The sequence below is a fragment of the Pagrus pagrus genome (assembly GCF_965226575.1).
Source record: "Pagrus pagrus genome assembly, chromosome: 22".
NCBI lineage: Eukaryota > Metazoa > Chordata > Actinopteri > Spariformes > Sparidae > Pagrus > Pagrus pagrus.
Window position 1 is genome coordinate 8733540 of NC_140204.1, and position 25732 is coordinate 8759271.

Consider the following 25732-nt stretch of genomic DNA (forward strand, 5'->3'; position numbering starts at 1 on the left):
GGGATGAGACCATCCTCTATACCTTCACATGTAGGTGCTGGCAGGCTCCACGTGCCGTTGCTCAGACACATGAGAGTCTTTGGGCCGACCAGCTGTAGGCCAGCATTACACACATAGCTGGCATTGTGTAGGTAAGTCTCTCCTGTTGTCTGGACCTGTGCATTCTGTACTATGGGAGGAGGCCCACAGGACTGTGCTGAGGAGACAATAGACGGGCATAAAGGCGTTGATGCATGTGTGTATCCAAGGTGTGTAGGTTGCATAACATTATGATGAACTCACCTTCTATACATTTACACATTTAACATAACATTTATATTGGCCTTTTGAGCTTTTATCTTAATATTGTTTTTATTGCTCGTCTTATTCTCTTTTGTGTGGTATGATTTTATTTTCCTCCGTAAAGCACACTGAGCTGCACTTTGTCACGGCTTAATTATTTCCTGTTTTATTTGGTAGTTTATATCCTGATTCATTTTTCACTTTCCACTTCCTCTCTTTGTCTGTTTTCCTGTGCGCACCTGTGTCTCATAAGTTAATCTCATTAGTTAGTGTGTATTTAAGCTTTTATGTTTTCCCCTCACTCTTCGTTGGTTGGTCTGTTGTCATCCTGTCACTCCTGCGTCTGTCTCCTGGTCCTTGTCTGGTTTGTAAGTTTTTGTACTGTCTTCCAGTTATTAGTTTTTGGACCGTGGATATCTGCTCATCGTTAAAGCTCGTCTTTCGTTCTCTGTGTGTGCCTTGTGATTGGGTCCATTTTTGTAAAAAGCTGACACTCTATACATGAAACGTGCTGTGTAAATAAAGTTGTTCATTAGTGTTTGTGGTTTCATTAAACTTTTCTGACAAGATTTACAACAATGGGATTAAATATTGAACATTCTTACAGACATTTCCTGGTCTGGAAACAAACCTACCGACGCACACTGGCTGGGTGCCGCTCCACGTTCTGCCTCCCTGGCATGTCTGGATAGAGTCTCCCTGCGACGAGAGGAACAAAGTGTAAAACTACAACAACAGTAGACGACCTAAACACAGCAAAGTGTTTTGCAAAGTTTTTCACTTCATGCTTAGACAATGAAACCTTGTTTACAAAGCCGTTGTTGAACTGCTACTAAAGTCAGCAGTTTGTCCTCTCTGTATGTGTCTGTAGTGTAGTAAATTTATTGTAGAGAGCAGATTGAGGAGGCTTGTATATCAGTGGTATCATGTATCAGGAATGGAGTGACTCAGCTCCTGTTTGCTCTGCAAATACACACTCCTATTGATTTCTGAGGAGAAATCATGTGACTTTCTGTAATCTGATTGTTAGCCATTAGGTCAGTCTGGACAGCCTGTTGTCTAGTGGGACAGTGTAGGAGAGTGAAAGAAGCCGTCAGTTGTTGTACAAGGAACGAGTCGACAAGACTGACTTTTTTTGGGTACTGTTGTGCTCAAATTAAATTTTTTAGGGGTTAAGAAAACACTGGGAAGAGCCACACTCTTAAGGTTTAATGTTTCCCATTAATCACAATTTTGTCTCCAATACAACTGTGTTTTTGTCTGTGTAGTTTCCAGATGAGGTAATTCATTAACCCATGTTTTCTCGTCTTAGCTGCTTAACTAATAAACCCTTCGAATGGTAACTCGGCCTGGTGAGCAGTACCTTCATGTCAAAGCCTGGCAGGCAAGAGTACATGACAAAGTCTCCGTAGTTGTAGCTGTCCCCCTCCGTGACGCCGTGAAGAAGAGGAGGGGGTTTCTCGCAAACCACCAGTTCGCAGGAAACTGAGGAGATGCTTGGCGCCCAGCCACCGCCCATCTTGGCAAACAATACAACAGACAGGACAAGGAAGTACTGCATTATTCATGGTTTCTAATTGACATACTCAGTGGAAAACAGAAGAGATACCGTCACTGTAAACCCATTATGGCCACAGTCTGTAACAGCAAACCGACTGAAACATGTCAGATTGGCATTAAATCTCTCACCCAGGTTTCATTAACCAAAACAAAAGCTCAGTTCCTAATCTTCTTTGCATGCATACAGAGTGACCAGGAACATATTGTTAATCATTATTCAACCAGGACGTTAAGAGACTTGGACAAATCATTGACCAACATGTTTCCTACCTGACACTCAGCCACTGCTGACCCCTGCAGGTAAAGCCCCGGAGGGCAGGAGAGGGTGATGGTGCCTCCAACAGGAGTGAGCTCCTTCCCACTCACTACCACATGGGGGATGGAGAAGTTAGTGGGTAGCAGGCAGGGGGCTGTGCGGCACCGGATGCTGTGTTTGGACCAAGTGCCGTCGCTCTGGCAAGAGAGAGAGGCTGTCTGGCTGCCTAATTCGTACCCATCCTCACACCTGGATTGCAAGAGGGAAATAAGAAACTTTAATGTCAACCATAATAAATGTAATCTTTTATATGCCTTTTAAATAAGTTAAGAAAAACACATGTTTTACTATTGGTAGCATTTGTTTTTTTAAACCAATGGTCAGTTAATATAAACTTTATAGGTAATCTTACTAAACTATAGTTTCACCCATAGTTTTGTAAAAAGTACCAAAAAGTACTAAAAAAGTCTAAAAGTATCTGATAATCAAAAATACAAGTAAAAGTACATTTTACATATGTTTTTCATGTATGTATATACTGTAAACTATGGGTTGATTGATTATTGCATCAGATATGGTAGTGGTAGAGAAAGTGTAAAGAGGCAGAAAATGGAAATATTCAAGCACAAGTACATCCAAATTGTACTTAAGTACAAAACTTAAGTAAATTTTCATGCAATCACTAGTTTCACCTGAAATTTACTACCGTTTACCATTTAAATAACGTTTTAACTCAACTGACAGCAATAACAAAAGTATTTACCTGTATGAGATTTGATTTGGGAAGGTGAAGGTGTCTCCCACCACCTGAGCGTGAGCTAGAGCTGGAGGTTTTCCACAGCTCACAGGCTCACAGCTGATCCTGGGTTCCCCCCATCTGCCGTCTCTCCCACAGGAGAGGTGTGGATACCCCTTCGGCTGGTAGCCGGGCCGACACCTGTATATAACCGTGTCTAAGAAGGTGGCAGAGCCGCCCTGCTGGACAGCGTTAGGGACTGTAGGCGGGGCGGCACTGCACCTTCCCCGGCCACACATAGGCACACCGGGGCTCCACACCCCTCCCTTCTCACAGACGGCCTGGGAGGGACCCAGCAGCCTGTAGCCTTCATCACACTGGAAGTTCAGTCTGTCTCCGCAGGCGCGGTCGCGCCCGACAACCACCCCGAATTTCAGCATGGGGAGGGCACAGACACATGGCCGGCACTGGGGCACAGCACCCAACCAGAAGCCCTCGGCGGAGCAGCGCAGGATGGGATCTCCGACTACCTCGTAGCCATCGAAGCAGACGTACTCCACCACGTCATCGTAGTTGAAGCTGGAGCCATTGAGGAAGCCATGACTGATGTCCTCAGGCGGATCACAGCTTATAATATCACAGCGTGGTGCAGGATTGTCCCAAAGTCCGTCCGACTGACAAATACGCATAGGCTCTCCGTTAAGCGTGTATCCCTCATCACATTCGTACTTTACCTTGCTGTTCAAGCCAAAGTCTGACCCCAACACATGCCCATTGGGTATCGGTGAGGGTTTGCCACAGCGGACAGGTACACAGGTGAGAGACTCGTGACTCCAGGTGCCATCAGCCTGACAAACACTGACAGATTTCCCTTGTATAAGGAAACCAGGCTGACATATCAGTTCTATTTCATTATTATAGCTGTACACCTCTCCTTTAAAAGTTATATCACCGGGGACTTTAGGAGGACCACAATATACTGGGTCACAAAAAGGCTTCTGCCCACTCCACTTTCCATCCACCTGGCATGTGATTGTGTCACTACCCTTTAGGACAAATCCAGGACTACACTCATAGCGGAGGACCTCTGAATACACATGAGCACCTCCGTGAGTTGTACCATTAGTGATAGCACCTGGGTCGCCACAGGAAACAGGCCGACAAACTGGGGCGTCCTTAGTCCACAGTCGGCCTGATACACACTGCCTCACAGCCTCCCCCTCCAGCTCATATCCCTCCTCACATGTATACCTGACCGAACTTCCCAGAGAGGTATCAGTCACGTTCACCCAGCCGTGCTCCGGACTAGGTGGTGTTTCACACTCTGCGGGGACACAGGACGGGGCCGTCCCATTCCAGCCTCCGTCCTCCTGACACACCAACCTGGTGGGGCTGGTGAGGTCGTAACCTTTGTGGCACCGGTACTCGATTAACGTCCCGTGAAGGAAGCTCAAGTCCATAGGTGAGGCTAATGCTCCAGAAGCTCCTCCACCTTGCTCTGTCGCCCTCACATATTCTCCAAAGTCAATGTGAGGAGGCAGGCCGCAGTCCGAGGGCACGCAGACAGGAACAGAACTAGACCAGCCGAACTCCTCGCAGGTCAGATGGTCATGGCCGACTAGCTGGAAGCCAGGGAAGCAGCTGTAGAAAATGGTGACACCAAAACTGTGATCCTGGCCCTCTACGAACCCATTTTCAATTGGTTGGGGTGGGGTGCAAGATATCTGCACACATGCAGGTGGCTCGATGTCCCACTCCCCACTGGCCTGGCACTTAAGTGTCTCTGGGCCTTGAAGACGATAACCACGACGACAGGAGTAGGTGGCACTGTGACCAAACTGGAGTTTCGTATAAGCTACTTTCCCATTGACTATCTGTTTAGGGATCGAGCATTCAATTGGGCGACAGGAAGGAACCCCTCCAATCCAGAGTCCCTTCTCTCCACAGAGGACAGTAGAGTTACCTGCTAAGTTATACCCGGTCTTACAGGTGTACAGTGCTTTGCTGAGGTACATCAGACCCTGAACATCAACGATACCATTAGAAATCTCCACAGGCTGAGGGCATTCAACCGGAATACACTCTGGGTGAGGATCGCTCCACTGCCCGCTGGCTAGGCAGGACACAGAGTCTTCTTTTCTTAAAGTGAAGCCATCCATGCATGTGTAGCTCACAACAGAGCTGAAAGGGAATGGAGGAGAGGACGATGAAGGGCCACCGAACGACACTTCAGGCAGGGGGCCGCAAAACACTTGCTTACACACTGGAAAGGTGTCGTTCCACTCCTGGGACACGGTGCAGCGGAGGATCCGGGCCCCCTCGAGGACATAGCCATCCTCGCAGGATAACTCCACAGTTCCAGATTCAGAGTCCAGGCCCTTCAGAACCAGGTGGTTCTCCTCCAGTGGCGGCTCTGGACACTGCACCGGTGAGCAACGTGGACGCCGCGTCTTATCCCACTTTCCATACTTCAGGCAAGTCCAGACGGCGTCCCCAGCCAGCTCATAACCCTCATCACAGACATACTGCACTTTTCGGCCCACCTGGAAGTCAGACCCCCTGTAATGTCCGTGGACGATGTCAGGAGGAGGGTCACAGGTCAGAAGAACACAGCTGGGAGGGTCACTGTTGGACCATTGCCGGTTGGCTTGGCAAAGTCGATCTGAGCGACCGACCAGTCTGTATCCTGCATTACAGGCGTATGTCACCTTGCTGTTGAAGGTGAATCGACCTCTGCCCTGTAGGGGAATAAACAGAGGGGATATGTCATGAAACATGTCTTTAGTCACTCATTTAAACAATATGAAATATGAAAATGTGAAGAAGGTTTATTTTCTATAACCTGAAGTAAGACTGTTGGATGCCGAAGGATAAATATGTACAGTGTGTATTAATTCTGATGTTTGTGGCTAACCTGGATGTATCCATTTTTGAGTGACGGAGGAGGGAGGCAGGTCACAGGTACACAGGTAGGCAGAACTCCTCCCCACTCTCCATTAGCCTTGCAGGTCCTCCTCTTCTCCCCTCGGATCAGGAAGCCTTTATCGCAGCTGTACGCCACCACAGCTCCAAAACTGTAGTTCGAGCCGCTTACATAGCCCCGATCGATGCTCTCAGGCCTGGAGCACCTCACTGGCACACAGCCAATATCGTATGGCGAAGGCTCCCACTCTCCTCCCATCAGACACCTCAGTGTGGCTGTGGTGTTGAGCATGAAGCCCTCCTCACATTTATAGCTCACTTCAGTGTTGCTGGCGTATTTGGGTTTGTTGACCGAATCTAAAATAGCATTGGGCAGCTCTGGTGGACGTAGGCAGAAGTTTGCAATGCAGCGAGGGGGCTCCATGCCATCAGGGGGCGCCCACACACCCTGAGCATTACACACCATCTTGGAGTTGTTGCCGGCAGTGTATCCGTCAGTGCAGTAGTAGTTAGCGGTGTCTCCAAACAGCTGGTGGCTCTCATAGGGCTCGGCGTGGTCGATGGCGGGCGGGGGGCCACAGGAGCGCGGGACGCACTGGGCGGAGCTGTCACTCCATTGGCCGTTTGGCAGACACTCTCTGGTCTCCGGGCCAATCAGAGTGTAGCTGTGAAGAAAACACGAAAAGGGGACATCAGGATATTTTCTTGCAGCAAATGTAAAATCTGTAAGATCACAAGATTGATCATTTTATTAAATTTGCACACTTAAACTGACCTTCTGGTACCACTAGTTGTGACATCACAACCTTACAAAAATCCTGATGACTCATTTAAAGGCACAATTTCTAAATACACAGAGGGGATTTCTCCAGTGTTTTGACACTTCCACAGTATTTCGATATAACCAGGACTTGCCAGGAAATCTCACTTTGAAGAAATTGGGACCTTTTATATGACGTCCTCGGTTTTAACATGTGCTCGTTTCAATTGATAAAACAGTGTAATAACTGTGTAGACTTCAACCACATTTACCCTTCTTTGCAGACATAGTGCACCTTGTTTCCCAGCTCATAGTTCTCTCCTACGGTCACGGCATCTCTGAGGGTCGGAGGCTCGCTGCACAGGACGCTCACGCAGCGGGGGCTGGGCCTGCTCCACTCCCCTGTCGCTTCGCAAACCACCTCCATGGAGCCCTGTGGTCTTCGCACCGACACACTACTTAGTTTACACATTCACACTACCACAATTAAAGTGTCACAGAGATTAATAGAGGGCGACTTGTGAACACAACTGAATCAGAACTGCTGATGTGATTCATAGAAGGCATCATACATTGTGCTGATTGAACAGAATCAGAGGTAAGTGAGTCTATAAACTTAAATTAATTTAACAAAGGTTTCAAATAAATAGGACTTAAAAGAAAGTTTTAAGTCCTATTGGGTTTTTAATGCACTTTTAATAAACTCTTAATGTATTTAAGATTTCATTGGCTTGTTTCTGATTCTGTGGTGTGAACTTATCATCACAATTAGCTCCTGTGCATTTTTACATTAGTTTCGTACTGTTGCATTTTACTTGATAACAGTACATCAAATCAATTTCATCCTTACTTTATCATGATGTCATCTTCATTTAACTCAGCAGTCACAAAAACAACTAAAAGCAATTCAAATTATTGATAAAATTGCCATTGATTCAATCAAAGGCTCAACAGTGCAGCTGATGGTCATTTATCCATACCTATATCCCTCAGCACAAGTATATGTGACAGTTGACTGGTATGTGTTGGTGTTGAGGGTGTAGTCGGCGTTGGCGACAGTCGGAAGTCCCCCGCAGGTGACTGGGTGACAGACAGGTGGCCTCCCACTCCACGTCAGACTTGCGAGACACTGGAACTCATAGGGGATCTGAGGCAGGTAGCCACTCATGCAGCTGTGGAGAATGAAAACAGAGTGAGCTCAACGAGAAACTCCAGCTTGTCGTGTTTAATTTGTTTTCTACTGTCAGCTTAACAACACGGTGTTGCAGGGGATGCAAATGATACCTGAAAGTCACCTTGCTTCCATAGGTGAAGTTGTCTCCCTTCATGATGGAGTTCTCTGGGACGGCTGGTGTCGGACAGGAGAGAGCTGGAGTGCAACATTACAGAGATGATTAGTGTCTGCTGTCTTCCACTGACAACATAATATGATTGACTAAATGCAAGTGTGGCTACCTTTACCCTCAGAGTAAAGAACTTCTATACACATTTCCATGAGTTTACAGACGCCTGAAAGTGTTATCGATTAAATGCAGATTCAATTTTGGCAATGACTTCGTCTAAGATAATGCTCCATTGCAGAGGCACACAGGAAAGTATATTAATGGATAGCAGCCAAATGCATTAGTGCATGAATGTACTTCAGTGATTAAGTATTCCATGAATCGACTACATAGCACCTTTAAAAACAGAAGAGGAAGATAGTCAGAGAAATATCATATCACAGCAGGTGAAACAGAGCAAGACTAGATTAAAGGATAAGTTCATTAAAACATTTAAAACAACTCCACATATACTTCAGTTGAAAACACTGTTTTGCTGTGAAGCTCCAGAAATGTTTTGTGGATTAGACTAGATGAGACTCAGACATCACTGCATTATAACAGCAATGGAGGATGGAAATTTTCCACCTCACACGATGATGAGACTGGATTTGTACACACTTATAACAGTTGCAGAAAACCACAATGTTATATTTTGAGCCATTAATGTGCTCTCTAGTGCACAACAACATAAATTATTTAACGTATCTTTTTGTTGCCTGTTACAAGGACAGAAAATCAAAATGAAACTATTTATTTTCCAAAGAACATCAGGTAGCTGCTTATTATATTTCAGATGACACACTGAGTCACTTTTAACGGTAATCGCTTCAGTTTCAGTATGACTGTCAACAGCTGCTGTCAACAGGGGCTGAGCGTAACATATTGGCACAGTCTGCAGGCGCTGAGTAAGTCAGTTCCCCTTTTCTCTATCAGGAAGAATGTGGCTTAGAGCCAATGGAGGTGCTGCGGTGGTCAGGCCTTTCAGCCCACCGCACAGTGGAAGACAAAAAGACAGCTGCATATATAATCACCTCACTCACAGTACTGCATAATGTGTGTTAGCGGAAAGTGTAAGTGTGTGTATGTCTGTACTAATTATTTGTGTGTGTGTGTGTGTGCATTATTAAGCTATCTGCATTGTTTAATTTGCGTGTTACTCAGATCCTATTGGCTCTTATAGCTGAATGCATTATTAACCCGCCTCTCTACTTAGTGAAATATTGAAACCCCATGGTGGAGCACATGAAGCGAAAAAAAAACCCAATACAGCTGTACCAAATGTGGGTGTTGTGGATGCAAAAGCTTTAAGCGAAACAGGAAATAAAACAACTGTGTCTCCGGTCTGTGATTTTGTGGTCACACTAAGGGAACACAGTACCTTTCCCACATTTAAGGGGAAGTGATTTTGCGTGATTAATCAGACCACTAGCTCGTCGTGATGCCTGCTACATGATTAAACCCATATTCTACACATACTAAAGGAAATGTATATCAAGTACTGTAGTGACTCTCTACACATTTAAAAGGACAATATCAAGTTGTCTGTGGCTCTCAAACCCAAGCTCAGGGTCTAGTTCTTTTGCAAACCTTACTCAAACATGAGTAAAAGGTGTACTTGTTGGGGACTGTTATCAGCCACAGATTACTACTGTATATATTGGAAAGTGGCATCATTCTGTCATTTCTGTCTCCTTTAATGTGTTTTCTGGGTTTTTGTGGTTTCTTCTGTTCTGTTTCTTCCCAGTGTTGTTGTGTTCCTGTGCTCCTCCCCAGCCTGCCTTTCCCTCCACCTGTCTTGCATCAGCCTCATTAGTCCTGTTCCTAGTGGGTTTTTTTATATTTAAGTCCAGTCATTAGTACAGTCTACTTCTACGTACTTGTAATTGACTTATATAATCTGTATTGGCTATGTTCATGGTAGTTAAGGAACCCAGTGCAACACTTTGGCTTATTGATGTTATTTTAATAGTTTTTGGATGACTTTTCAAGCTGTATCAGGCTACATAGACAGTACTTTTTATTGGAATAAATTCACTGTTGGTTTTGGTCTTTACATGGGAATTTGTGACAATGGAAACAATGTCTAACAATCAGCAGTTGTACTGTGGGTACAGCTACTTCTCAAACAAGGAAAATGGATCCCTCTTGTGGTCGGAGCTGATGGAGATAAGGTTGAAAAGACAGCAGGAGATTTGGTAGGTTGTTCTGACAGGATCTAATAAAAGTGATTAATCTGATGATACTCCAAACCGACTGCTAGTGACACTTGACATCTAATTGTAGTTTAGCTCCGTCACCATTGCTACACACTCCTTGAGAAAGACCATGCATGCAACCTAAATATAGTTCAGATACATTTTTAGGAGTATGAATAACCTGAGGATCTTAATATATAGTACAGCTGCTGCACTGTGATGACATGGCCACTCAACCCCTCACCTCTGCAGTACGGGGCTGCATCGTCCCAGCTTCCTGTCTCCAGGCACCGGAGGCGAGTGGAGCCGACCAGCTCGTAGCCGTTCTGGCAGCCAAAAACAACCTCGCCGCCCATCAGAAAGTTGCTGCCGTCTCTGTGACCGAAGTCTGGAGACCCGGGGTTCTCACACTTTACCGGCTCTGGGTTAGACACATAATACATCGCAACAAATGGGTTTATATGTTCCCAGATGAAATGGTTCACGAAGTGTCTTCGTAGCATTTAATAAATCTCGTTACCTGTGCAGTTTTTGCCGTCTCCGGTGTACGGGTGGGTACATGTGCAGGTGTAGGAGCCCTCTGTGTTCCGACAACTAGCGTGTTCATCACAGTCAGATCCCAGAGCGCACTCATCCACATCTGAACACACACACAAAATAGAGAATTTTTTTTTACATGTCAATTTTTCTTTCCTTTATATCACTAAAGGAAACAATGTTATCTAATGAAGTACCGAGACAAGCTGGTGGATTTCCTCCCCACTTTCCACTGTTGGCACAGTGCACTTTGGTGTCTCCCAGCAGGTAAAAGCCGGCGTTACACTGATAGACCACAGAGCTGCCGGCATGAAAGTCCGTCCCCTGAAACAAGCCGTTCTCCAGAGAATGAGGAGGCCCACAGGACACTCCTGTGACACACAAACAGGACGGAGGAATATTATAAAGCATCTCACCCAGGAGTCTTCTACCTATAGCTACATTATTTACCATATATTTACCAACATGAAACACCCGTTCAAGTTAACATTCACATCTAATAAAGTCGTAAACAGTTGGATGTTTCAATTATTATACTTCCTTTGGATCTTTCAAATAATTTGTTATTTCAGGATATTTCAACACCACAGATATTTACTCAGTGGACAAACAGACACATCAAATCATCAGAGAGCGGTTTGCGTCACTGCCTTACGTTCACAGCTTGGCAGAGGGTGGCTCCACTCTCCTTTATTTTGGCACTGCAGCACTGGCTCCCCCAACAGGTAAAAGCCGGGATCGCAGGACAGCTGGACCTGGGCGCCGGGGCTCACCTCCACAGTGGAGGCATGCAGGTGGGGCACTGCGCTCTCCAGCTTTGGGCAATCTGGAGAGACCAGGAATGATTGTCAGTGTTGGATTTTGATAAAAGAATATAAAGTTTATTGGCATTTATTGATAAATAGGTGCACAAAATGTCATCTAAAAGGCATTTTTTAATATTCTGTTTCAACCTTAAAGACCCAGACTGCTGTTGTTTGGAGGCTGCAAATATTTGTGAAGCATCTCTTACCAGCACAGAAAATGCTGTTGAGGTTTACTTTGACTCGCCCCACCACTCCCGTGAGGAAGTCTGGCCAGGCAAGAACGTTCCCTCTGTGGGTAACATGAGAGGCTGGACAGCTGCTGGCCAAGACCTTAATCTACAGTCGAGAGGAGGGGACAACATTCACAATAATATTCCTGTTTTATGACTATAGACTTTACAAACCTATACAGTACATTTTAAGCAATCAAACAGTCAATTACTACATGTACCTGTTGAGGTGTGAGAACACGATCCCAGATGTTGAGTTGGCTGATAGAGCCGACGAAGGATTCAACAGGGTTGAAGCCCTCGCCTCTCTGATCCTGGTCCTGACCTAGTACCAGTGCCCCACCACCTACAGGACACATGTTAAAGGTCAGAGGTTAACCAACACTCACAGAGATATCATTCTCCTATTCTACTGCAATACTGTGTTTACATAAAAGAATATGATTTGTTCAGATACAAACACATCCAACATTATTTTGTGATGGCAGATAGGTGAGCAGGTCGAGGATAGCACTACACCTGGGATAGTGGTGCCGACTGACAGGCCTTTGCCTCCATCTGAGGGCTTCCCATTGATGTAGATTCTCCAGTCGCCATCCCAGCTCCTCCAGGACACCCCGATGTGGTACCATAGACCCGTGTTCACTGCAGGACAGTCAGTGATCCGCTCCTTGCCGTTCACATACAGCACCCACCTGTAAGGAGGGAGAACAACGGGGAGAGGGAAAAACGGTCAAAGAGGATTTATTATTTATTGCACATTTACAGTATGAATTACACAATTTATTTGTATTTATATTCTATTCACTTCAGTATATCACTGACCCGTTGTAGTCTATGAGAAGGAAAGCGTTGTCGCTGCCCTCTACTGCGTAGGAGACCGGTGTGCCATAATTGGTGGTATCCGATGACCTCATCCAAAAGGTGCAGGTGATCTCTGTCAGCGCTGGCATCACTCCATCCATCATTACGTAGCCGTGGATACCAGACACCTCAAAGTCCAGGTTAAAGGCAGGGGACATCTCTGATTGGACAGAAAAGCATTTACATTTATAGAACAATAATAAATCAGTTAATTAGGTCAATGCTGATAAATAGCTGAGCGGTTGTGGTTGGTTTCTGACTTTTTAATCTTAACTTATATTTCTGTGTGTAAAAACTGAACTCATACAAATAATGCATACTCTAGCGTACTCAAATCAAAATCTTAAGACAAGTTGAACTGACACTTTAATAACATGTATTTTATTTATCTCTCTTTTCTCAACCTCCTCTATAGTTGCCATGGTGATGTGTCATCTGTCCTATAGTACCTGTCTCACACCTGGTTCCGTTAAACCCAGGGAGGCAGCGGCAGGTGTAGGAGCCGAGACCGTCCAGGCAGCTGGCCCCGTTCACGCAGGGGTTGGGGTCGCACTCGTCCACGTCGACCTCACACAGGCGACCGCGGTAGCCCTCCACACACTGACACCTGGGAGAGGGAGGGAGGACACGGTACAATACCACTTACAGGTACACACTACTGGTCAGGAAATTATCTCATCTAAGCTGCAGATGTATATCAAAATCATTGTGTTGTAGTAACATGACATTATAAAGGATGAATAATATGTTGGTAAAAATAGCAAAGAGTTTTCCCATCATGTTCTTTTTTTACCTGAAATTGTTAACAGCATCCAGACACGAGCCTCCATTCAGACAGGGGGCGCTGTAACACTCATCGATGTTGACCTCGCAGCGATCCCCTGAGAAGCCGACGTCACAATTACAAGCGTAGCCGGCCGTCAGGTCCTCACACAAACCTCCGTTCAGACAGGGGTTGGAGAGGCACTCGTTTATTTCCAGCTCACAGCGAGATCCTGCAGAAATGTGGAAAGACAAAAAGGAAAACAGCTGCATTTGTGAAGTAAAAACTTAATTTAATCAAATTATCCACAAGAATAATTATTTGACAATATGTGTTAAGTTTGATTGCTGTATGATCCAAATGTAACCCAGTCCCCTTATCTAACCTGTGAAGCCGCCGGCACAGCTGCAGGTGAACTTGTTGACCTCGTCCACACACACGCCTTCATTCAGACAGGGGGACGAGGCACACTCGTTCACCTCCGCCTCACACAGAGAGCCTGAGACAAAAGATAAGAGTCAAACAGAGATAGAGGAGAAGCACAAACACTCTATGCTAAAACAAGAGGAGCTCTTTGTACATGAAAAGTTCATAATTTGACCTGGCAGCATTGATTTGACAGATGTTTATGAGTGTTTATGTTAATTTTACAGCTGCATAAAATGTCAAATCAATGGCCTAAGACTTGTTTTTCCTCAATGGTCCCTTACCTAAAAATCCAGGCTTGCACTGACACTCAAACTCTCCCATACCGTCCTTACACAGGCCTCCATTTTGACACGGAGCAGAGTCGCACTCGTCTATGTCAACCTCACACTTGGCACCTGAAATATCAGAGGCTCGATCAAATACTCGTCGTAACAGAGTCGCACCCAACACAGCTGTGGGTGAGATGGATGTCAGGTGCCTCAAATGATCATCTTATTCCTTCGGTCCGACTGGAGGTTTACCTGTGAACCCAGGCATACAGGTGCACACGTATCCCGCCCCGACCTCCTCACACGTGCCTTTATTCTGACAGGGATTCAGGAAGCACTCATGGAAAACCTGCAGGAACAGCCAATCAGGTCAATCTGTCACAGTGTAACAGTAAAACTCTCGATGGAAACACTCCTTTAATCTAAGGCTCATAAATTTCGATTCAAACATTCGAATCACAGTTTTTTAACATTTCTTTCCTCTATAACATGTGTAATAGGGTCATAAAGCTGTTTGTTTGTTTTCCTTATTAATTCAAAGGTCTTGTGTATTGCGGTTTTCTTGCGGTTTAATTCTTTGTCTTAGATTTAGCTGAGTGTAATTTAAAATATTTCTAAAATATATTTAAGCTGGAGGATCAGGGAATGTGGGAATTTATTCTGTAAACTTCAACATATGATTTGTACACAGGTTTAATCTGGAAATAAACAGATTTTCCCCCAAAAAACAAAGGGTTGTTCTGAGTTGCATCTTGGATATATGAAACCATTATGATGGTAAAGTGTCAGAAATAATCAAAGATAAGACAAAACTAACCTGGCTGCTTGCTTGGTAGTCTTCATGGACCTCCACCTCTGGAGCCGCTGTCACACTCTCCTCTTTAGGAAGAAAACTGGAGCCAAAACCTGACGACGACAACCAGAGAAAATCCCGGCAATGTAAGCGGAGACAAGTCGGAAAAACACAGCATGGATCTTTCCCCTTGCCACCAGACTGGCAGACGTTTGTGATATGTCTGAACAAAAGCCTGTATTCTTACTAAAAACTGGCAGCACGTCCCATCCACTGTTCATTCCCACACTTCAGACATGCACTGTTATTCATTTCCACTCTGCAGCAGCGCAATAAAAGTCATATTATTTCCATTTCCCCCTGATCTCGTGCAGTAAGTCCTTTTCCAATTGGACTGAGCTGTCACAACATAGATCAGACGCCACAAAACCGGAGCGGTATGTTTTGAGAGTGTAGAAAAGCTGTCACACAGAGCGCCTGACACAGAACAGCTCCTTATAGTTTTCGCTTGGCACGTCCTGTAGAAATTTAACATAAGTCATCTTACATGCCAACTTGACACAGTACAGTGGAGTTTAAAGAGTGAAAAATCTGCACTTTGCCAAAAGCTGCATATGTCGCACACATCATAATCTAATGCTGAAGCTCCACGTGGAACAAACTAGACTGATATTGTATTTGTGAGCGCAGGGACACTTACTGGAGCAGTGCTGTATGGTGGATGCCCCCGTGACAGTGGTGGTGCCATAGAAGGGACAGGAGAGGCAGAAGGAGCGACCGTGTTCAGGCTGGTAGTAATCTCTAGGACAGGGGTAACAGGGAACCAGACCGGTCCGGGAGAAATGACCTGCTGAACAGGGGACTGCAGAAGAAGGAGACCAGACATGAAGAAAAACATAATGGAGTGGCATTTGCTGGCTGCAAAGTTAAAACATCTGGGAGCTCCACATTTTTAAAGATTGTAGGTTATTTTTGTCTTTCAACTGAGAAACTTAGGTGGCTAAAATTTCCAGATTTATTTTCCAACCTTAAAGGTAAATCATATGAAATATCCAAGGAGGAATTTCTGATATCATCGCACACGAACGCCAAACACTAACAGACACATTTTTCTTACAGGCTGGAGTCATATTTGTTTTTGTTTCCTAGCAGCATTAAGAATGACTAAGAATGAGTTAAGAAGAGCGTCAGACTGTATCACCTCCACACTCCGTGTCGTCCACCGCTCCTCTGGTGACAGTCGAGGTCTCATCAGGACACACGAGACACTCCCTGGCGCCGAAACCAGGCTGGAAGTGACCCAGCGGGCATGACTCGCAAATCTCCAGCCCGTTCAGAGAGTGACTACCTGGCTTACACTGCCCTGTATAAACACAGGTGTGTCACCACATTGTGAGAAATATTCATACACAGAGAAGAGGTTGAGGTGTGACAGTGTGGATGAGTCTTACCTTTGCACTCAGTGACGCTGCGCGAGTGCAGGTAGGCCGTGGACGTTCCTTCAGGGCAGGACTTACACTCCAGCTGACCCTCCTGGTCCTGGTAGGAGCCCAACCAGCAGCTCGCACACTCGTTATGTTCCAGGGAGAAGTACGTTCCCACCGGACATTGGACTGCAACAGCACGTACAATTAATGACTTACTGGTAAACATAAAACTTTTAAAGCAGTATTAAAAGTTTTATCCTGTCATACTCACCACACATCCTGCCTTTGAGCACTGAGCCCGGCCTGCAGGACAGGAACGCCTTCTTGCTCTCCAGAGATTTGGGATCAGCTACGATCATCTCTGAGGACACGTGGAAACTGGACAGCGGCTGCTTGGCCAGTGTTCGCTTCAGACGGTTAGTGAGCTGCTCCAGCGTCCTCAGGAGTCTCTTCTGATTGGCCACTTCTATTGAGTCATTCCTCGATATGGGCAGAGGGATGCTTGCTGGGGGAATGGACAAAGTTTAAAGGACTGAGAACTGCTAGTATTGTATATAATAAAAACATAATTTGGTCATAATGCAGATTATAACCTATACATGCAAAGGTTAATAATCACATTTAAAATACCTGTGATGTTGAAAAAGATCTGGATCTTTTGGTCTCTGGTGGGTCCGGTGATTTTTCGGTGCCTCTTGGTGCGCTGGTGCGGTTGTATGCTGCCGTCTTGTTGCCGCCTGGCGACCTGCCGGGAGCCTGTAGCAAAGCCTGACTCAAAGTAGGCATAGTCCTGGGCGCCCTGCGGACTCCAGCTGTTGCTCCAACCCCCTGGTGCTGATAAATATTGAACGGGGAGAGCTTTAGTATACGCATATTCACTCAAAATACAGGTGGGATATTAAGTGAGAGTGTATTTTGCATCGTACCGATAGAGAATCCGTTCTCATAGTCGTAGTTGTACTCTAGGCAGTGACCCTGTGACAACACCTCCAGCTTGCAGGTGACGTCATCGCTGCTGCAAATGTTGGGGAGCTGTGGAGGAGAAGAAAACACGTGTTTAAGAGCTGATTTACAGCAAATCAGTGTGAATGCGTGTGTATGTACAAATCCTCACCATGCCTCCCAGTTTGGATTTGAACTCCCCAGCAAATGACTTGACCAGGTCAACGTCGTCACAGCGAGACGCTTTAAACAGCATCTCAAAGGGCTTAAAACCATTGTTGGCTATACGGTTCACTGGGAGAGACAGACAGGGTTCAGATTAATATGCAATTATATGCACATATAGGTATTCAGGTACACTTAAATGTACCTGCAGTAATGAGACATACTGTGGTATTAAATAGAAAACTATGTGCTGCGCTTACGTGAGCAGTCGGGTCTGTCTGAAGAGTACGGAGGCTCCCATACACCGTTGTAGGCGCAGAAGTAGCTGTGCACTGCCTCCTGAGTGAAGCTGTAGCCTTCTTTACAACGAAGAGTGCAGTTAACACCCTCCTCCTCTTCAGAGCAGATGAACTCTCCATTCACTGGGAGGTACGGCTGCTCACAGGTCGTCCCTGGGCACACACACATAGTATATCAACCTCCGTGGTTTGTTCATGCAGGAGCGGAATATTTTATAATACCACCATAAATGCAATATACAAATACTTTCCCATGCTGGCCTTTTTCAATAGATTTTATCGAGATTATCAGAGAAATAAAGAATCACACTTTGACCGACTAAACTAAAACAGAAAAAATAACAGAATCCACTGGAGAGGAAGGAAATAAATAAGGTCATACAATTTAAACATACTGAATTACTACATTAATAAAAAGTCAAATCAGCTCTGTACCTTGCACAGTGATGGTGAGGTTGCAGGTGCGGCTGTTTCCTGCTGCATCAGTCGATGTGTACTGGACCAGAGTCTCTCCTACTGGGAACTTGGAGCCTGGACTGTGGCTACTGGTCAGTGTGAGGCGACCACCTGAGAGAGACACACATTGAAAAAGGTTTAGGTATAGACTTACAGCATTTTAACACATATTAATGATGTGACTGAAAAACAACATACATACTTTAGTTGACTTTTTAATACAAAATTACATATATTCATACTTAATTTCTGTTTATCAGCTGTTGACACATCAGCATTACTCAAGTGTTACTACCTCATTAATTACTTTGGTCAAACCTATTTTATATACACCATCAGGATAAACGTCAGAGGTCTGGAAATTGAGACAAACTACATGAAATATGTCTTTGTAACCTTGAAGAACCTTTTCTTGACTCAAAGTCGTTTCTCCAGTTATCCTGCAGAGGGCAGTCTTGTCCTTACTCTATTTTTCCAGGATGAAATGAGTCATTCTTAGCAAACCATAGAAGTTATGTTAAACAACGATATGTTGACATGGGAATGAGTGTCTGGGCATCACATGGCAGCAGAAAAGTCCAACTCTTGGGACTGGAGAGGGAAAATTGTAATAGTCTGCTTGGCTCTAAAAAAAAACTGAATGTGAAGAGAGTGATGGATAGAGGCAGCGGTGATGAGAGGAGTGTATGAGTGTGCGTGTTTGCATGTGTTGGATCTGCAGATTGACACAGAGGCCGTGGACAAAGTGAAAACATCTGCAGTGCAAGTGTGAGAGACGGGATTAAAGCACAGAAGGAGAAGGTAGGAAAAGCGAGTGATTGACCTTTTGTTTCACCTCTTCCATTAAACATCGTTCAACAGGGCTGACACACGTCTGGCCTGCTGGAGTCTGGTGTCTCCCGTTATATATAGCCTCTGTGTGTGTGTGTGTTTGTGCATGTTTATGTGTGTGTCTGTCGAGTCTCGACTATATATAGCGCTGGCATCAGGGTGTGGGCCTGGAAAAACAAAACACTGACGTCGAAGCAGCGCTGGGCTGACGTCGTGCGGCCCCGAAGCAGCCGCAGCAGCCTGTTATTACAGTGTGTGTGTGTGTGTGTGCTTGTGTGAGAGGCGAGTGTGTGCGTTTGATGGAGGGTTCACCTCTGCAGACAGGTGGGGAACGAGCATGCTGAGTCCCAGCGTTGAGATGTTAAGTTTGAGGCCTGTGTTTATATGAGTGTCCATGCCTGCCTACGTTTCTGTACACACACTTACACGTATCTGAGCTGTGTTAGTGTTATTTATGCGTATGTGTGTGTGTGGAGCCAGAGCCAGTGAATTACATGGGCCTGGCTGTGGGCTGGAAGCCTGGAGAAGTCTGGTTTGTTGTCTGTCACCACGGCTGTTTGGGTACGGCTAAAGCGCCAGGAGAAATCCAGCCAACTCTACGATATTTAGTCTATTTGGCAGAGCGGCCTTGATGCTCTCCTTTATAGCAGGATTGGCCTGAACTGCTAAGCATCGACGGCGTGAGCGTAGCAGGGTGGCCGCAGCTGAAAACAGAGTTTAACAGGTTGTTTATTAAATCCTCACATAAAACACAAAGTACTGAACAAGAAAATGAGCAACAGTTTTTTTTTTCTCTGAGCTCAAGGTGCACTGAATAAAACTGTTATGTGGTCCAGATTTATTTTTTGGAGAATGAGCTGCAATAAAAGACTAAAATCATGCTCATCTATTTACTTAAACTGATTAAAACTCGATTAATAGATTATTTGATGGAAAATCTAATTAATCAGCAACAATTTTGCTGGCTCCAGGTTCTTAATTGTCAGGATTTGCTGCTTTTCTTTCTCATTTATGATATTACAGGAAGAGTCTTTGGGGTGTTGACTGTTCGGTTGGACAAAAGAAGCAAACTAAAGACGTCACTTTGGGCTCTGGGAAAGAATGAGGAGCATTTTTCACAACTTTATGACATTTAACAGACGAAATGATCAATAATAATGAATTAATCGTGAAAATAATCAGCAGAATAATCAATAATAAAGATAATAGTTAGTTAAAGTCCTACAGCCATCAAACACGAGATGACTGTGAGTCATTTAGTGACTATAAAGATCTTACTGCAGATGATTAATTTCTATTTATTTCGGATTAAGCTACAAATCAACATATAAAGCAGTAAACAGATCATCACCAGGTTTAACTCCTAAATAATAATAATAATAAATCCAATAATAAACCACTCTGAAAGACATTGAAAAAGGGTCATTCTTCATCCTCTATATGAGGACTTTTTCTTTTAGATACTTACATTTGGCTGTTAATACTTCTTGTACTTTGAATGCAGTTCTTTTAGTTGTAATACACTGCAGTATTGCCATTTTACTATTAGCCGAACCTCCGCCGGGCCAACTGGCAAATTGAACGAATATTTTTCCTGTGTGTGTAATGCTGGAGCGTCAACTTTGCTGAGACAGTGATTAATACCCATTGTGCACTGCAGTCACTCTGATCAAGAAACAAAAATAATGATTTGACAAGTAATGCAAAAACATTTGACTCCCAAAAGAGTCAAACGCCGCGTGTGCTCACACAATTACACAAAAGACTGTGTGAAAAACGGATGGAATGAGTGCAACTTCTCACAAAAGAGCTTTTTTTTAATATATATATAGCAAAAACACCTGCTTCTCTCTGCCGCCTCCGTCTGTTTTAACATTAACGACGTTAACAGACACTGAAACGACTTCATCTGTCCTCAAGTCCCATTCTCTCTCTATCACTCCCTTAAACACAGACGCACAAATGAGGCATTCATACACACAATTACAAATCTCGCCATCGGACCATATGTCCAGCGTCTTTCACCATTATTCACACACACATTAAGTTCCCCTCCTGATCCCCTTTTTCCAGTCTCCCGATGGAAAAGATCCTGTTTAACCATCATCGGCGGAGGAAGAGGGTGGAGTGGAGTGGAACAGAGGAGCAAAAGAATAAACCATCTACGGAGCTGCCGTCTGAGAACGGCCACCAGACATACCTGAGTTGTCGGAAAACTGTGGCACCTCCCAAACGACCGCCGTCTCCGTGTCTGTGGCCTGGACCGTGGGCGGCGACCTGCACCTGTCAATCACCGGGGGCTCCGTATCTGGAAAGGGTCGAGGACGGCGGGACATTTTGTGAACGTCTGACCTTTTTGATAACTGCCTTTTCAGTTTAAGTGAGACTGGAATAAATTATCACAATATCAGAGAAACACAGTCGGGAGCAGATTGCTGCGCCGTGATCCGACTTTTTCGAGTGTCAGAGGGCACCAGTGAAACACATGTCTCTAATAAAAAACCACAACGTTCCACCGCCATAATAACATATGGAAATGTTCACAGCTACCATGCTTGAGGTTTTTCCCCCCTGACTGCTGTGATTATTGGGCGGATGACATGGGACACCCCTGTTTTTCACTCTCTCTCTGCATGTGTGGCACCTGCTGAAGAAGCGGATGAAGTCCTCAGTAAAATCACTGAATGACAGAAATAAGCTGCAGCATGGAGGATGGTGGACGGAGTAATAAACACCAGGCGGTGGGCTCTGCTGCACTGATGGATAGAGGCTGGTCTGTAATCGAGAAGCCACTGGTTTGAAGCTCATAAAGGCTGAAAAATGACTAAGTTGTGCCGTGGATGTCAGCTAAGTAAAATGTTGACTTTTGACCCACATTCATGCTGCAGCTAACTTAAGTGTCCCAACACAAATTGTCTTGCCCTTATATATGACAGGTCTGTTATTTTCTACTCAGCATAAAGTGGCATGTACAGTATCGTACCGTTTTGCTTTCAAAATGCTGTCACCTTCAGCCGATTATTATTCTGAAAGACATGGTCGCCCTGTGTCGAAGCCAATGACTGTTAAGAATGAACAACAGCGTCCTGATTTCAGTATTTTTTCCTTGATTTCTTTTGCATGGCCCAGAACTTTTTAGCAGTTTTGACGTGGATCACAAAGTACATATTTGTGGTTTGGAGTGGTACGTTCAACAACCTTCATGCGACTTGTATTTGAACGCTAAAATATGCTAAAGTATTTAACTCATTTTATAATTTTTAGTCTTATTCTATATACAGACTTATTTCTTTCTGAGTTTTGTTTTACTCCATATTGACCTCTCTGTACAGCACCTAAAGTCTACCTCTGTATATGAAACATGCTACATAAAACTGCCTTGCCTTGAACTGGAACTGGTTAGCACCGTCATGAAATCACATCAGTGATCTAGAAACATTTCATACGTATGCAAAGAGGTTCAGTTATGTCCACTTGAGCCAGCATTAGCTGGGAGAAGAGGAAGACAAAATAACAGAGAGAAAGCCAAAGAGCTGTCGTCACTGTTTTTAGGAAAACGCCTCGCCTCAGTTAGAGACGTCTTGTTGCCCTTTTTGATGTCTTAAAAGCCAGTATTAGCATAATTTTTTATGTGAGTACAGCGTCTGAGACAATGACACAATCCTAGCTCTTAGCCTATGAATTCTCCAAACTGAGGACACCACCACTCAGGCAGTACTTACTTACTTTATTACAGTAGGTTGCATCAGAATGTGACAGTTTTGTCTTTATCGCTGTCACTTTTGATTCATTTGTTGTAACTGACTGAATACAAGAAAATATATGAACAGTCATTACGAAGAGACCAAAAGTGCCAACAATGTGAACAAAATCCCCAAATCTTTCTCTGCTTTTCCTGTCTCAAATGAGCCATGCGAGGCCATATGCAACATACATTGTGTTGATGCCTTCTGCAGCACAATAAACTCACCAATGACAGTAACAGTGAAGGAGCAGTTGGCCTGGTTCCCAGAGCGGTCGGTCGCAATGTAGGTGATGGTTTCCTTTCCGATGGGGATCAGCTGAGGAGGGGCGTACACTGGCTTTACCTGCACCGCCACCTGGAGGAGGGAGAGACAGTGAAATATGAAGAACCGGCTCAAAACTGGACTGTAAGAGTAGTGTCATGACGAGACAAACAAAATATTTCTAACCTCTTCTTTAGAGTTGTCGGAGGCAGTCGGGACGTTCCAGCTAACGTTAGCGGTGCCTCGCCGCTCATCCGTCTCTGCAACAATATTATCGGGGCACTGGATCCGTGGTGGTTCAGCATCTGACGACACACGGAGAAAGACACAACTGTACTTTTTAGAGGCGAGGGAGACGCAGTCTGGGTGTTTTGAGACTCTGAATACAGCAAATTCAATTATAATTTCCATACAGATTTCCGTAAGATTCAAACTTTCCAGATGTTCACCCCATCACATCCTGTGTACAGTGACCTCAGCCTGCTGCTTGTTATCACTGAGGAAGTAGATGTGTGATGTCATCCGACCCATGACCTCTTTAATCACACACTCATTATTGGCCATTACTGAATCACAGAGAGAGTGCATCACTGTCGGTTTTCCAACAAAACCAAACCCCACTGATGTGTCATTTACACTGTATGTGGTTGTAACTGTCCCTTATCTCTCTCCAACAATTAGCTCAACATCGGACTACAATGGTAAAGAGCACAGGTTAACACAGATAGACGTTAAGTGACGTGCGAGACATGATTTAGATCATTGTCAAAACAGTCGGACTCATGGAAAAGGAAGCTTCATCTTAGATACATTCCTGATAAGTCCTGATAATCAGATGATCCAGACTTGTCACTGGTAAATCCAAGTGAATAACGGCGGGTAAAGCAGCTATTGTGTTTTTATCAGTTGCTGCCGCCCCCTTTCCTCTGATATCTCCATCTGTAATGAAGTTCTGTAACTAATACGAACACGATTTTTCCAGGCGTACCGAAATCCTACATACAAAGAATCCATCATTACATCATAAACGGCTATAATTATGTGCATTATGTTATTTCCTTTATTTTACCTTTATTTTACCAGGAAGAGGGTTAAAACGAAAACAAACCTCAATCGATATGTTGATCTACTGCATTTACCGTTTGATAAAAGCAATGGGGACAGAAAAGGCATTGAGATTTGAGAAGCGTGGTTGCATTTGCAACTCCCACGCAGGTGGAAAAAGTCTGGCTGCAGAACGCAACGCTCTCACTTTCATTAACATTATAATCGACCTGCTGCTGAGCAATGCACAGAACCCCTATTAGCTTCAGATGATGGGAAACCCTCTATATATAAAGTCTTAATGTCCGCCAATTTGGCCGATGGCGACTCGTGACCCTTGGATGAAACAGCTTCTTCCATTTTCTCATTCTCCGTACAGCATGTTGTAATAATGTGGAGCCAGCACACTTCAGTTCACTCGGTTCGAGCCGGCAGTAAATGAGTAAAGCCTCCCAGAGTTGAATCTCCCCATCGATCGGCAGTGGTCATGCCTGTTGCGTTGTGTAAGAGATTTTCTCCCATCTGGACCTGATGACCGATCCACTTAGGCATCCATCTCTGCTAAACACTAACACACTTAGCTCAGATCGGCTTCATTCATCTTCATAACAAGGGAGGAATATTTCACTTTCGGTGTCATCAACCGAAGTGAGAGGCGAAACAAGCCAGCAGATCGCTTTCGACTTGGTAAAACCTTTCTATTTCTCGATCTCCTCACACTGCAGCACTCCCTTTTTCATCTCTCTATCTCATCAACTTTTAAATATCTCCTTTTTCTCTCCCCTCCCTCCTTCCTCCGACTCATTTGCGCCTGAGGGGATCAGAAAAACCCATCATCTCTCTACCACCCCATTATAAAAACACCTACAGATGACTCATCCTCCCCTCTCACCTCCCTGTCCGCCCTACCTCTCCATTCGTTTTCATCTTTATGGCACCTCTTCCTCTACTTAACGACAGCAGTTCCTTCATTAGCAAACTTTCACCGCGAGGAAATGAGGGGGATTGAGGACGTTCCAGTGGAGGCGGGCGGCGGCCGCTCTGCACCACCTGTTTTCACCTGCGAGGCATCTGGAGAGCTGCAGTCTATTATAATGATCTCCAGCTCGTTCGGCGTGCAGGGGAGAGCTCGGACATGGTATGGTTTGAGTTAGTGACCTGAGGCCTGCTTAAAAACGGGGTTAGCTCCATTCTCACCATTCACAAAGCGGAGAAAAATGCAGAGAGGGGGAACAGAGAATGGAAAAGATTCTCCCTCCAAGTTTCCTGCTGTTTTCTTTTTATATCTTCCTCTTTCTCCACGTATTCACCAACTTTCTTTTTTGCTCTTTTTACAGTCCTTCTCTTGCTTTGCACATAAACTTACATGGTACAAGTGTCAGTCATTCTAACCCTGTAAAATTAACTGTAGTCTCAGTTAGCATTACATAACTGGCTGAACCTTGCCGGCAGGTGCAGCCAAGTTTCTGCAATCCATTTATCTCCTTGTATCATAGTCTCTAATTCAAGCCTTGTCTGCAGGAGGGATTGCTCAACATTTTGAGAAATGTGCTTATTCTCGTCCTTGCCGACAGTTAGACAAGGTTCACAAACCATCTCAAACTTTGAATACAAGGAGTTTTTCAGACCAGATCCCCTTAAATTCATTGATCCAACATGGCCTAGTTTGAGACACAGCTCAAAGTAAATTGCTGTTACAACACTGAGAATTTCTATGATGAGAAACTAGCAGACTTTACAGAAGCTCACAGACAAACATTAAACAGAGAGAGGCAGATGGTGGAACGTAGCCTACTTACTAACGTTAAGTAAAAACAAGGCGTTAAAGTTTCCT

General features: G+C 44.6%; 1 protein-coding gene across 5 annotated transcripts in view; it reads right to left on the reverse strand.

Annotated features, from left to right (window-relative positions):
* Nucleotides 1-25732, reverse strand: part of svep1 (sushi, von Willebrand factor type A, EGF and pentraxin domain containing 1) — a 91521-nt gene that overhangs the window by 7695 nt on the left and 58094 nt on the right. For all 5 annotated transcript variants that reach the window (XM_084344790.1, XM_084344789.1, XM_084344791.1 and 2 more), the window contains 35 exons: nt 23041-23159; nt 22818-22947; nt 21048-21155; nt 17996-18127; nt 17522-17713; nt 17269-17390; nt 17081-17186; nt 16785-16988; nt 16426-16659; nt 16179-16340; nt 15929-16090; nt 15428-15589; nt 14752-14840; nt 14187-14283; nt 13947-14060; nt 13622-13735; nt 13267-13468; nt 12923-13080; nt 12435-12633; nt 12129-12304; nt 11831-11955; nt 11586-11715; nt 11229-11399; nt 10771-10944; nt 10557-10676; nt 10281-10457; nt 7801-7885; nt 7497-7688; nt 6789-6956; nt 5749-6421; nt 2862-5572; nt 2113-2347; nt 1646-1801; nt 918-981; nt 23-196 (listed from right to left, as the gene is read on the reverse strand). In XM_084344790.1, coding sequence (XP_084200916.1) covers nt 23-196; nt 918-981; nt 1646-1801; nt 2113-2347; nt 2862-5572; nt 5749-6421; nt 6789-6956; nt 7497-7688; nt 7801-7885; nt 10281-10457; nt 10557-10676; nt 10771-10944; nt 11229-11399; nt 11586-11715; nt 11831-11955; nt 12129-12304; nt 12435-12633; nt 12923-13080; nt 13267-13468; nt 13622-13735; nt 13947-14060; nt 14187-14283; nt 14752-14840; nt 15428-15589; nt 15929-16090; nt 16179-16340; nt 16426-16659; nt 16785-16988; nt 17081-17186; nt 17269-17390; nt 17522-17713; nt 17996-18127; nt 21048-21155; nt 22818-22947; nt 23041-23159 — 8337 coding nt within the window. The remainder of the gene's footprint in view (nt 1-22; nt 197-917; nt 982-1645; nt 1802-2112; nt 2348-2861; nt 5573-5748; nt 6422-6788; nt 6957-7496; nt 7689-7800; nt 7886-10280; nt 10458-10556; nt 10677-10770; nt 10945-11228; nt 11400-11585; nt 11716-11830; nt 11956-12128; nt 12305-12434; nt 12634-12922; nt 13081-13266; nt 13469-13621; nt 13736-13946; nt 14061-14186; nt 14284-14751; nt 14841-15427; nt 15590-15928; nt 16091-16178; nt 16341-16425; nt 16660-16784; nt 16989-17080; nt 17187-17268; nt 17391-17521; nt 17714-17995; nt 18128-21047; nt 21156-22817; nt 22948-23040; nt 23160-25732) is intronic.